Below are 11,806 nucleotides of genomic sequence, written 5' to 3' on the forward strand. Positions count from 1 at the left end.
ACATGAAGTAGGAATCAGGGGCCTCTCTTGCCTCCCCCAGGGCAGCACAGGGTCCTGTGCACAGCGGGTCCCCTGACCCTCGGAGGCGGGGTGAGGTGCTCAATAACCCTCTCTGACCCCGTCCGTCTGAAGTGTGATCTCATTGACCTGCTCAGCAAGCCGGCCAGGTGCTGACAGGGCAGAGAGCACTTAGTGGCAGAAGATCTGAGGCTGGCTTTTATCTTCCCACTTTACAGGTAGGGAAACTAAGGCTCGGAAAAGGTACGTAATGGCTGGGGCAGAATAGCAAGGCAGGCTGTTGGGGTCCAGGGAGTATGCCCTTGACCACCACGCGACACCACTCTACCCGTGGCCTGCCGTGGCCCGCTCCCAGTCTGGCTCTGGTCTGCGTCCTGGCCCCCACGGGGCTTGTGCATGGGGTAGAAAGGAACGGTGGTTGGGAGAAGGGGAGTGGTCACCGCCCCTGGTAGAACTCAGGTCTAAGCTGATCTCTCCGGCTTGCAAGGCCTCCGAGGCAGGCTTCGCAGTTCCCCGAACCCCGCAGGGAGCGGCTGGAGAGCCCGGGAGCCAGGCCTCAGGTCAGCGCGCCCCCAGGCCACGCGGAGATCTGGTGGGGTAGTAGGGCTCGGCTGCAGGCAACCCGAGTAGCCCAGCCAGGCAACCCGCACATTCCCGGGCTCCTCCTGCCCCTGACGGCTGGCCCGGCGGCCCCGCCACTCCCCCTCTATCTAGTTCGGGCCGCTGCTCGGGGCGGCGTGCTGGGTGCCCGGGAGGGGCCCCGCCCGCGGGCGGGAGGACGGGGGGCGGGAGGAGGGCGCGCGCCCACACCCCGCCCCCGCCCCGGAGCCAGCCCGCGGAGCCCGAGGCCAGGGCGGCGCAGACCGGCCCAGCGACTCGCCCGGGCTGCGCGCCGCGACGCGCAGCCTCCGCCGCCACTGCCGCCGCGTCCGCCCTCGTCCCCAGCCCCGGGGCTCTCGCCGAGAGAAGGTAACAACGCGCTGGCCCACGGGTCCCGCAGCCCCAGGTGGGCGTGGACGCGGCGGGGAGACACGGCGCTCGCGGACACTCTGCACCCTCCTAGGCGCTCCGGGCTGGGGCGGGGGAAGGGGCCCTCCTGCCGAAGGCGCCCGGGTGCCAACAGGAAGGCCTGGAGCACGGGCGCGAAGCGGCGCAGGGACGCTCCCAAGTTTTGGGTGGTTTTGCCCTGTTGCCGGCGAACGGAGGGGAGCAGAGAAGTGGGGGAGCGGTAAACCGGGTGGCAGGAGGAGGGGGCGAGCAGAGGGCCGTCTATGCTCCTTCCTGCCCTGGGTAAGGAAGGGAAGGGAAGGGAAGGGAAGGAACCGGGAGGGGGCGATGTCTTGGAATGTCGGGCTCCTGGGCCGGCGCGCAGAGCGGGAAGTGTGTGTGTTGCGGAGGGGGGGCAGCGCTGGGGAGATGGACCAAGCACCCTGCCCCCTCCCCAACCGCTGCATTCCAGGCCCGAGCGGCAGATGAGGTCATCCCGTCCGGTTCCCCTCCAGCCGAGGCGGCCGGCTGTCCCCTTCCCCCGGAGCGACCCTTGCGTTCTAACCCGCTGCCCCCAGAGGGAATGTTTGATGGCCAAAGGCTCTCCCGGACTTCCAGCCCCGGCCGCCCTCGGGACGGTCTGTGCCTGCCCCAGCCACTCAAGACCCGCGAAGTCTGAAGCCCGCGTTCTAGACCGGGACGCGGTGGCTCCGAGAGGCGGAGGGACTGGCCTGGAGGCCACCGCGGCGCAGAGCGCGGCGCGGGGACGGGAGCCCAGGACTGGGGGTGGGGGGCTCAGCCCGGCCCGCAGCCGCTGCGCCTCGCCGAGCGGAGGGCGGACTCGGCGCTGACTTCGGGTGCCGGGGCTGGGGGCGTCTCTCGCTCCCCCCTTTTTCCTGCCTCCCCTGCGGCCCGCGGTGCTCCCTCTCCCTAACCCGTTCCTAGTCCGGAGTCTCCTCCGCCCCAACTTCGGACAGCTTGCTGCTCTTTTCTGGCCTCAGTTTCCACGTCTCTCCCCTTCAAACAGCTGGCATTTGAGAAGGGCGAGAAGCCAGGCCCCCAAGGAGTTAACCTCCTATTCCAGGGGTCCTAACCAAGATAGGGTCCCGCTGCCCCTTGGGAGGGGTGGTGTCACCCAGCGGACGCTGGCAGGGAGGGGGCTGTGAGCACGCCACAGGCCTCCAGGATGAGAGGCGGCGCCGCTGGTGGACCCCGCAGCCTGCGGTTGACTCCCAGGTGGGCACCCGGGTGCCCCCGCCGCCGCCGCCGCCGCCGCCGCCAAGGCCTCTGCCCACCCTGCAGTCGGACCCGCTCCTCGCCCCCTCCCGGACGCTCACCCCCGGCCACATGCGTCTCCACAGCGGCCCCTATTGGTCTCCCAATGCGTGGTCCGGCCTGGCGCCTCAAACCTCGTCTTTGCGGTCGTCACCACCACTGAGTAAACTTCCGTGGGCCCTGGCCTGCCTTCCGTAGGGTAAACATAGGACTCCTGCGCCACCGACGCTGGGACACAGGCACATTGTGTCTGCGGAGCCGAGTCCCCTGCCTCCCAGACCTGCCCTTCCCCTGCTCAGGGGCTGGCGGCGGCTCCTCCAGCGACTCTCCCTCATCCCCCTGGGGTCTTCACCACTCCCCGGCAGGTACTGCTGACTGGTGGAACCCGGGGAGGTTCCCAGCCACACCGCCTCTTCTGCTGTGCAGCCTGGGGCAAGTGAATTCCCTCCTGTGCCCAGTTTATTTCATCTGTAAAACGGTGTCGTGAGCATTAGCAGGTGGCGTGCCAGGGCTAATGAGGGCAGACAGGTCTTGCACCAGGGCACCCAGAGTCCTGCTTGCTCCAGGGCCAGGTGGGGCACACCTGGTCGCCAGCCATACCCTGGGCCAGCACCAAGGGCCGAACAGCCGCCACCAGAGTCCCCAGAGTGAGAGCGGCTGGTATAAGGATGTTGGGTTTAAACCGAGAGCCACCCTGCTCCGGCTTCTGGGGGTTCGATCACAGCACCTTCCGCTCTTAACAGCCCTCCTGGGAGGGGAGCGGCTTTCGGGGCTCTTCTTACTTTCCACTCGGGGAAAACGGGTCCCCAGAGTTAGTGCCCTGCCCTGGACCCCACGGCATGGTGGGGCCCCTCTACGGCAGCGGGCAGCGGGAGACCTTTCGGAGGTGCCCAGGGGCATTTGGGAGGTGGGGACCACCGGAAGACTGGGACAGAAGCTGTTCTCCCAAGTCACAGCGGCCACGGGGGTGCGGTGGGCGCTGGAGCCCCTTTTGCTGAGACAGGAGGGGCCACTGTAGGAAGCCAGGGCGATGTGGGGCTAGGAGAGAAGTGAGAGTGGCCACGTGGCAGACACAGTGACCCCGCCACATGACATTTCAGAGTGGCCCCCCCACCCCAGTTTCTTTTTCCAAACATTCACCCCTCGTCTGCAGAACGGGGAAGCCCGGCCTGTGCCATGCGCCTGCCGTGTGACCTTGGCCGAGCCCCTTTCCTCTGCACCTGGGCTCTGCCCGTGAAATGGGCTAACCCCGCAGCTCCTCGGGGCTGTCGGGGAGTCAGGTGACATCACGTCATGGCCGGCCAACTGCCGCGTGCCTCCTGACTACAGCAAACATTCCACCAGGGCTTCTCGGTGCCAGGGTGCCAGGGGTGCCAGGGAAAGGGATGATTCAGAACACCCCCCCCAGGGGAGGAGTCAGGGATGGGGGAGGATCAGATGGTGGGAAGGAAAGAGAATGCAGTCAGAAAACAAAGCAAGCTTTGTTCTATCGCCTCCTTTGTCTTTATCTTGTTATTTAACCTATTTTGAATTTCAAATAACACTCAAAGGGCAGTATTGGGATTTTTATGCTTGGAGGTGGCAGCAAAGTTAAAAAAAAAATTTGAGACTCAGATCTAGGTGTTCTTGTTAAGGGTTCTTATCGGCTTTTATCAGCTGAGGTTTAGGGCCTACAGAGGTAAGTGACTTGCCCAAGGTCACACGGTGAGACCGCCGAATTCCCCACGCACCCTCCCTCGGCAGGTAGCAAGGGCTGATAAGTAGCATAAAGGTTACCCCGCGACCTGGGGATCTGATGAAACCAGCATTGATTTGGCAGAGACCGCGTGCAGAGCCGTGCGCAGAGACCAAGCCGGGTCCTGGGAAGGAGGAAGAAAACCCAGGCAGGCGCCCCACCCTCCGAGGGCGCCACCGATCTGGGGAGACAGGACTGGGCTCCAGCAACCAGTCAGAGGCCTCGTGAGTCAGGCTCTGAGTTCAAGTCTTGACTAGTTCTCCTCATGTGACCTGGAGCATGTGTGCCCCTTCTCTGCACCACGGGAAGACTGGGGATGGACCGTGGGCCCACCGGTGTCCTGTAGCCTGCACTTCCTACGACACTAGCAAGGCCAGGGTCAGACCAAGAGGAGTTCAGGGAAGACTGGGGCAGTGGGAGACCAGGAGGGGAGGGACTGGCCAAGGAATAGCGTTGGGTACCACCAGAGGCTGCCACCTCCCTGTGACGAACGGACCAAGTTCTTTCCTGGATAAAGTCCTTTCCTGCGGGCCATCTCAGAGCCCCAGGCATGCAGGAGACATCTGGAAAAAGCCACTGGGCCACAGGATCCTTTTGTCAGGAAGCACCTTGAAGGCGGGAGGGCCCTGAGGAACCTCTGCGTGAGTTGTTTACACGGCCATCCACCAGGGCTTTGCCGGGCGCCCCCTCCCTCCTGGCCAGTCCCAGTGGAAGACAATTGAACACGCAGAGAAAGAGATGACTTCTTCCACCTGCCAGCGGGAGGCAGTGTAGCGTGGGGCGCACGGGATCCGGGTGTAGGGGGCCCTGCTTCACCATTTCCCCCTGTGTAGCCTCAGGCAAGTCATTTCACTCCTCGGCCTGGGTTCTCCCCTATAACGTGCTTCCCTTGGGCCGTCGCGTGGGTGGAATGAGCGGCGGACACCAGTCGTCGGCACCTAGTGGGAGTGGGTGTTCCATACCCAGCCCCGTGCGATGGGCGCGCATGCGCGAGTGCACCGCCCCGAATTTCCCAGGCTCCCTCGCGGCTCCGCACTGCGTCGGTGACTCGCTGCTCTGCGCCTGCCAGCCCCGCTCCACCGGTGTCGGCTGTCGTGGTGTGTTCTCTTTAGCTGTTCCACATGGGAACTAGGTCCCCCCAGGCCTACCGTCGCCTTTCTGCCTTTCTTCCAGGTCTCCACCTGAATGAAAGAGGGGCTGCCCACGCTTGAGGCTCGACTTGTACCAGCTCTATTCTTGGACAGAACATCAACAGCTGATCCCGCGGGTCCAGGAGCCAAGCCTCAGAGGGAGAGACCAGCCATGGACCTCCAGCAGCCTCAGTATTTGGGGGCAGCACCTTAGGAGAGGAGAGGAGTCATCTCCGTCCACCCCCTGGCACTGGGAAGGAGAGAAGGGAGAAGTGGACCCGCCGCCTGCCCCAGCCGGGCATGGACCAGTGGCTGTGATCAGCCAGAGCTGATGCCGGGTCCCCAGGGAGCTGGAGGAGCCCCCATCATGAGCCTGGGCAAGCTGTCACCCGTGGGCTGGGTGTCCAGCTCTCAGGGAAAGAGGCGGCTGACCGCAGACATGATCAGCCCCCCACTCGGGGACTTCCGGCACACCATGCACGTGGGCCGAGGCGGGGACGTCTTTGGCGACACCTCCTTCCTCAGCAACCACGGGGGCAGCTCCCGGGGTACCCACCGTTCACCCCGCAGCTTCCTGGCCAAGAAGCTACAGCAAGTGCGCAGGGCGGGGGTGCCGCCCCGGCGGTTGGCTTCCCCGCCGTCGCCCTCACCTGCTCCACCCGCCGTCTCCCCCATCATCAAGAACGCCATCTCCCTCCCCCAACTCAACCAGGCTGCCTACGACAGCCTCGTGGTGAGCAAGCTCAGCTTCAACAGCAGCCCGGCCGGCTCCACGGACGGCCACTCCAGTTACGGTGAGGGCCTGGGGTATTTGCCCATTTTTCAGATGCTGAGACCCAGAGGGTGTAATGATTCAACCAAACCTCCAAGTGAGGTCTTTTCCCCACCAGTAGTTTGGTAATCACCATGGAGCTCAGGACCGTAAATGGGGAAGGGTCAAGGGGTGGGAACCAGCCCACTCCCCAAAATACACTGACTAATTTGGAAAGCCGCTCCCTGGGCAGAAATCAGGCCCTTCCTGTCCTGGTGGGGCTCTGCGGGACAGCTCACCTGGAAGCCAGGGTTCCTGCTGCCACCTGGTGGCTATTCCCTGCTCTGCATCCTTGCCCCACAACCGGTGACTACCTCTAGTGCTCCCCCTGCGGGTCACTGTTGGGAACCCCACTGAGGGCTGGTCCACAATAACCCTGCAGTCTCAAGCCCCACTGTCCTGGGGCCAGGGGCTGAACTTTTGGAGGGCATCCTTCGAGTCTGTGATTTCTGTGCAGTCAGATCCCAGCTGCTGGTTCCATCCCTGTGACCAGCGCACATACTGTGGGCTCACTGTCAGCCACTGGCCACTGTCATGTGTCCCTTCCTGGCGGAAGACCAAGGGGCCCAGGCCAAGTTTACAGTGGGAACTGAGACAGGAGACCTGAGCTCCAGGCTTGGTTCCACCACGTCAGACCGTGGCCCTGGGCAAGCCCCTCCCGGCTGAGCCTCACTTTCTTCATGCACTGTCGGATGATGTTCACTGTCGGTTTCCAGGGTGGATGGGAGGATCACGTGAGAGACTGTGGGGGTCCCCTATGTTGGAAAGATGGGAGAACTGAGTCCAGGTGGGGGCAGTGACTTGCTAGAGGCCAGACAGCAAGGTGGGGTTGGTCCTGGCCCTCCCCTCCCCGATTCATGGTCAGGGACCCTGGCACTGACCCCACTCCCCGTTTCTCTTCTAGGCCTGGACTCCGGGTTTTGCACCATCTCCCGCGTGCCTCGGGCGGAAAAGCCCCGTGACCGAGACCGCGACAGCTCCTTCCCCTCTGAACCTGAGCTTCACCGCTCCGACTCCCTCTTGTCCTTCCGTCTGGACCTGGACCTTGGGCCCTCTCTCCTCAGCGAGCTGCTGGGGGTCATGAGCCTCTCAGAAGCCTCTGCAGCCGAGACCCCAGCCCCAGCCCCAGCCCCCGTGGCAAACCCCCCAGCCCCTGCCGCAAACCCCCCCACCCCTGCCTCAAGCCCTCCACCCCGTGGACGCTGCCCCAACGGGGTAACCACTGGGTTGGGCCCAGTGGCAGAGGCGAGGGCCAGCCTGGTGGGAGAGTGCCCCCGTGTGCCTGCTGACATGGCCCCTGGCAGGCACTGGGATGCAGGCTGGGGTGGCGGCAGGGGCAGCCGGCACTACACCGAGATGGATGCTCGGCAGGAGCTGGTGAAGGTGCTGCCCCAGGGTCGGGCCTCCTGGGAGAGCCTGGACGAAGAGTGGGAGGCACCCCAGGCAGGCAGCAGGGCCCCCGTGCCCAGCACGGTGCAGACAAACGCCTTCGCGTTTGCCGATGCTGAGGACGACGACGAGGTCAAGGTGTGAGCAGCTGGGCGTGGGCTCAGGACCCTGCCCCACCTCTTCACCGTGAAGAGCCCAGTGCAGAGCCAGCCCCTCATCTGACAACTGGGAGAACCTGAGTTGTCCCCAAACCCTCCACACCTCTGCCGGACAGACCTGGGAGGGAGGCCAGGCTTGCTCTGGGACCTGGGTGTTCCCGAGGGCCCTGCTGGGCTGACCCGCTTCCCCACAACTGCCACTCTGGACCCAGGGGGCCATTCCTTCGGCCCCGCCCCCACTGGCTGGGCGGCCCAGCCTCACAGTGCTGCCTTTGTGCTGGGGAAGCTGTCCGTGCTGGGCGGGGGGCAGCAGGCACACCACACAGGGCCTTTGTCTCCTCCCTAAGGGACCGCCTGCCCCGCTCCTCCTGAAGCTGCCACCCCCCTGCCCTCCCTAGGGCTGCTTCCCCCACATCCCCACCCCAACCCCGACTTGTCCCAGAGCCCTCAAAGGAAAATCAGGTGTGGCCTCCCCCCCTTCCTGTGCACCCAAGACCGGCCTCTGGGTTCTGATTAAAAAAGGCTTTTTGTTTGGTAAAAGGTGTCCTGCAAGATGTTCAGGGACCTGAGGGTACAGCAGCAGCAACACCTGCTTAAGCGCCCTCAGCTTTGGGTTTGGAAGCCAAGGGCCCCAGCTCAGCGCCCCGGCTCAGAGAGGCCAAGACAGGGGTAATGAGTAACCCGGCTGGAATGAATGTCCCTGAGATAAGGGCCCAGGTGGGAGCGCTTATCGCACCAGGTGCCCGGAGCCAGCGCCGGCCTCTGATCCCGCCCGCGGGGCAGCTTGGCACTTGTTCTGCTGATAACAGGGGACCCGCAGGCGGGAGTGGGTGCTCAGAGGTGTTTGGAAGTGTGTCGCAATCCCAACTTGGCAGTACTCTGACCTGCCTGAGCTTCGTCCTCTGTATCATGAGGAAGCCGAGAGCATTAAAGTGCATGGGAAACGTTAACCGCAATTTCTGCCGCAGAAAGACCGGATAAAGGTGGATTCTTACGTTTATTCTTAGCACTGGGGGAGGGACACGGGGTCAGAGGGGCAGGCAGCGCAGGCGGGGAGCCGGGCCCCAGGGGCTGCTGCTCCCGAGGGACTGGGGAGAAGCTCAGGGCTGGGAGTGCCGGGGGCCCGCCGCTGCGAGGTGCTGCCCGCTCAGTCAAGCTTGAAGGAGGAGAGGCTGAACCCGCCCTGCACGCTCAGGTAGCTCAGGTGGCTGTGGCACAGCCTGTTGGGAAAGGTCAGCTGGTGCCCATCTGGCAGGTTGATCTTGAATTTGTCACTCTCGAAGGTCACAGTGAGCTGCAGCGGGAGGGAGGCCGTCAGCAGGGCAGGAGGCTCCCTGGAAACCGGCTGTGGCGGCGCCCGGCAGCTCCGACAGTGCCAGCGTGTGTCTCGGCCGGGGTTCCCTACCAGCAAGGCTCCCCCTTTGACATTGTCCTCGGGCCCCTTTTCTCTTTGACCTCACCTTGACCTCTGACCCTGGACAGAAGCACAAGTCATTCCGTTGCTCCTCCCCCCAGTTGTTGTCATCCTTTGAATTGCAGACTATGGTGGATTCATCAAAACGTGGGTTGAAATGCAGATCCAGCGTGTCTGTCCCTTGGCCCAGATTAATCGAAAACCTGCGGGGGAAGGGGTCACAGGTGAGGATTAGGGGCTAGCCCTGGGTAAAACAGCTCGGGTCTTAGGACCTTCGCTAGCCACAAGCCGGAAGTATCACCGAGAAAAGGTGGTATTCATTGAGGTCTGTGCCTCAAAGCAGGGGAGGTGCCAAGGTGGTCAGGCACTGGAGGACACACTGCATTAGAAGCACAGGACTGCGGCTCTCTACAGGGGGGCAACCTAGGTGGGAGCTCCCTGTCACGAGAAGTATGCGATCAGGGGGTGTGGGATTTCTTGGTAGGGTCACTGCAGGGGCCCTGGTGAGCCCTTCAGAGTTCCCTGAGAGGGGGACATTCTGGGTCATGGGGTGCCTGCATTGGGAGGTGTCAGGCCAGCACTCACCCCCACTTTCCCGTTACCTTGAGGGATCGAAGTGAGAGAAAGGGGTGAGTTTTCTCTTGGCGTCTGCCTGCCCCCTCCCCAACCAAAAGGTGATGGAGATCAGTTCCATGAAATGCGGACACAGGTAAGAGCCTAGCGCTGAGTGGTAACCTGCCAGGTGGACAGAGAGAGGTACCTGCTTCTAACCGGGAGGATGCAAATGAGACCTCTTGGCGCCCCTGGTGGCCGCCTCTGGTATAACGTGTATGCACTGCTGGCCTCCTGCCCCTGGGGCTGTGTAAAGAGGGCGGTGTCCCTGGGGGGTTGGGCTTTCAGGAGAGGCCCCTGGCCCCTGGGGAGCTGGGCAGAGCTCCAGGAGCTTCTCCGCTTGCCCCTTCAGAGTCTGCTGCAGCCACAGAATAGAGCTTAAGGCATCCGCTGTGCAATTCGCAGGAACCTCACACCCAGCCTCGGGTATGAAGGCAGGCCCTAACAGGAGCGCAGCCAGCAGGGCTGTGGGACCCCTTTGGCCTGAGGTCGCCCTCCTCTGTGGCCATCCCACGGGGCTGCCCTGCCCGTCCCCACCTTCCCAGCCTGGTTCAGGTCTGTGGACAGTCCTCCCTCTCCCCCCGCCCCACCCGCCTTGCTCACCTATCAGCATCACTGGCGACCTTGCCCTTGATCGTCAGGGTTGTCCCCCACATCATGTCCAGGTTCATAATCTCAAATTGCGCCTGCACCAACAGAGAAACAGCCCACAGGATACCAACCGCACAGGTACCCAGACACTTTCCAGGGGTTTTATCCCACCTTGGCCGGGCCCCGGGGTCTCTCTCTCCCCCTGCCCACAGGAGGGTGCAGAGCGGGGAAGCGTGAGAGCCAGAGCCCCCCCGTGTGGCCGGTTTTGCTTTGCTTTCATCCATCCCAGCCTTGCTACAGGGCCCAGCTGAGGGGATCTTGGTCTGCCCATCTGCGAAGTGGCGAGAGCGGTCCCTGGTGACCTCACAGTCCCCGAGCGTGTTCAAGCAGTAAAGGCCCGACACCCTTGGCGGGATCCCCAACACCGGGGTGTCTTTAGTTCCCACACAGACGGGGAGCCAACTACTAACAGAAAATGACTGTGAGAGGCATGTGGGTCTTGGTCCATCCAAAAGTAGGAATCTATAAAACTCCAGACGTCACGTGTCTGAAACATCCATCCGAGTGCCTCTCCAAACCTCCTTTTCCTCACCCACAAAATGGGTTCACTGGGTGTGTTCGCTGGACCCCAGTGGCTGCGTGCCCGCTGTGTTACCGCACTGGTGGAGGCCCTGAGGGTAACAGCGTGCACCCCCAAGCCGGTTGGGAGAATTCGAGACCGTGTTTGGGGATCCCCGTGCATAGCCAGGGCCTGGCGCGGGCTCCGGCACCCTGAGGGGTGACCGCCATCACGGTAACTTATTGTGAGCCACGGCCCGGAGCGCCAGGCATCCCCGTCACCCACAACAAAGTCTGAGGCGCAGAGAGAAGGAGCGGAGCTGGGGTGGGGTGGGCGCGGCTGTCGGTGGTCTGGCTCTATCCAGTGCCTGCTCCGCCCCCAACTGGCTGAGTGACCTGGGGCCGGCTGCGCTCCTTCCTGGTCCTTGGTTGCCCTAACCTGAGACTTGGCCCAGGAGGTCTCGGAGAAGGAGAGAGCAAGGGCGCGGGTGGCGGGACCAGGAGAAGAGAGTCGGGGAAGGGTCTGGGCCCCGCAGCTCCTCCTGAGAGCCAGAGGGGGGCTAAACTTTCCACACCAGACCCCCCCACACACCCGACGTTAGTCACACTGGCACTCAGCGCCCCACCTGTACTGGCTGGACTAGGGTCTCCCAAACACTCAAGTCCACCTGGGACCTGGGAATGTGACCCAATTGGAAATTGGGTCTTTGAGGCCATAACCCAGTTAAGATCCGGTCCTACTGATTTAGGGTTGGACCTGAATCCAGTAGGATGGGGGTCCTTGTAAGAAGCGAGACACTTGGACCCAAAAACACAGACACACGGAGGAGAAAGCCCCGTGAAGACAGAGGCAGAGGCTGAGAGCTGCAGCCACAAGCGGAGCGACGCCCCGCAGTGCGGCCACCACCAGGAGCCGGAGGAGACCAGAAAGGCGTCTTCAGAGAGAGTGTGGCCTGGCCAGCACCCCAATATCAGACCTGCAGCCTCCAGCAGTGTAAGGGAAGAAATTTGTCGCGGCAGCCACAGGAAGCTAACACGCCCCCTAATGCCCAGAAGAGGTGTCTGCGATCCTACTCCCCACACACACGGGACGCCGTGGCTCAGAGATGGCCAGCGACTCGCCCAAAA

At 63.2% G+C, this 11,806-nt stretch overlaps 2 protein-coding genes across 3 annotated transcripts; one reads left to right on the forward strand and one right to left on the reverse strand.

The window, feature by feature from the left end:
• The first annotated feature begins 774 nt into the window (after positions 1-774).
• Positions 775-8,043, forward strand: CDC42EP1 (CDC42 effector protein 1). The gene is made up of 3 exons (XM_028532162.2): positions 775-987; positions 5,189-5,939; positions 6,861-8,043. Exons 2-3 carry the CDS (start codon positions 5,477-5,479, stop codon positions 7,487-7,489), a joined length of 1,092 nt encoding a protein of 363 aa, XP_028387963.1. The 5' UTR covers positions 775-987; positions 5,189-5,476; the 3' UTR covers positions 7,490-8,043.
• Positions 8,038-10,509, reverse strand: LGALS2 (galectin 2). 2 transcript variants are annotated; one of them, XM_028533262.2, is made up of 3 exons: positions 10,133-10,509; positions 8,964-9,120; positions 8,038-8,797 (listed from the first exon to the last, which is right to left on the reverse strand). In XM_028533262.2, exons 1-3 carry the CDS (start codon positions 10,402-10,404, stop codon positions 8,651-8,653), a joined length of 576 nt encoding a protein of 191 aa, XP_028389063.2. In that variant the 5' UTR covers positions 10,405-10,509; the 3' UTR covers positions 8,038-8,650. The 2 variants fall into 2 exon arrangements, with proteins under 2 accessions (XP_028389063.2, XP_035875489.1); XM_036019596.1 differs by having other exon boundaries at positions 8,677-9,120.
• Positions 10,510-11,806: the final 1,297 nt, after the last annotated feature.

The sequence above is a fragment of the Phyllostomus discolor genome, chromosome 2 (genome assembly GCF_004126475.2).
Source record: "Phyllostomus discolor isolate MPI-MPIP mPhyDis1 chromosome 2, mPhyDis1.pri.v3, whole genome shotgun sequence".
NCBI classification, from domain to species: Eukaryota; Metazoa; Chordata; class Mammalia; order Chiroptera; family Phyllostomidae; genus Phyllostomus; species Phyllostomus discolor.

Excerpts from the sequence above, each read along its gene's own strand:
- CDC42EP1 (XM_028532162.2), top strand. The coding sequence starts at position 5,477 with ATGCCGGGTCCCCAGGGAGCTGGAGGAGCCCCCATCATGAGCCTGGGC. Across the intron at positions 5,940-6,860 it reads GGACGGCCACTCCAGTTACG|GCCTGGACTCCGGGTTTTGC; the intron begins GTGAGGGCCTGG and ends TTTCTCTTCTAG.
- LGALS2 (XM_036019596.1), bottom strand. The coding sequence starts at position 10,404 with ATGGATGAAAGCAAAGCAAAACCGGCCACACGGGGGGGCTCTGGCTCT. Across the intron at positions 9,121-10,132 it reads GTCGCCAGTGATGCTGATAG|GTTTTCGATTAATCTGGGCC; the intron begins GTGAGCAAGGCG and ends CTTCCCCCGCAG.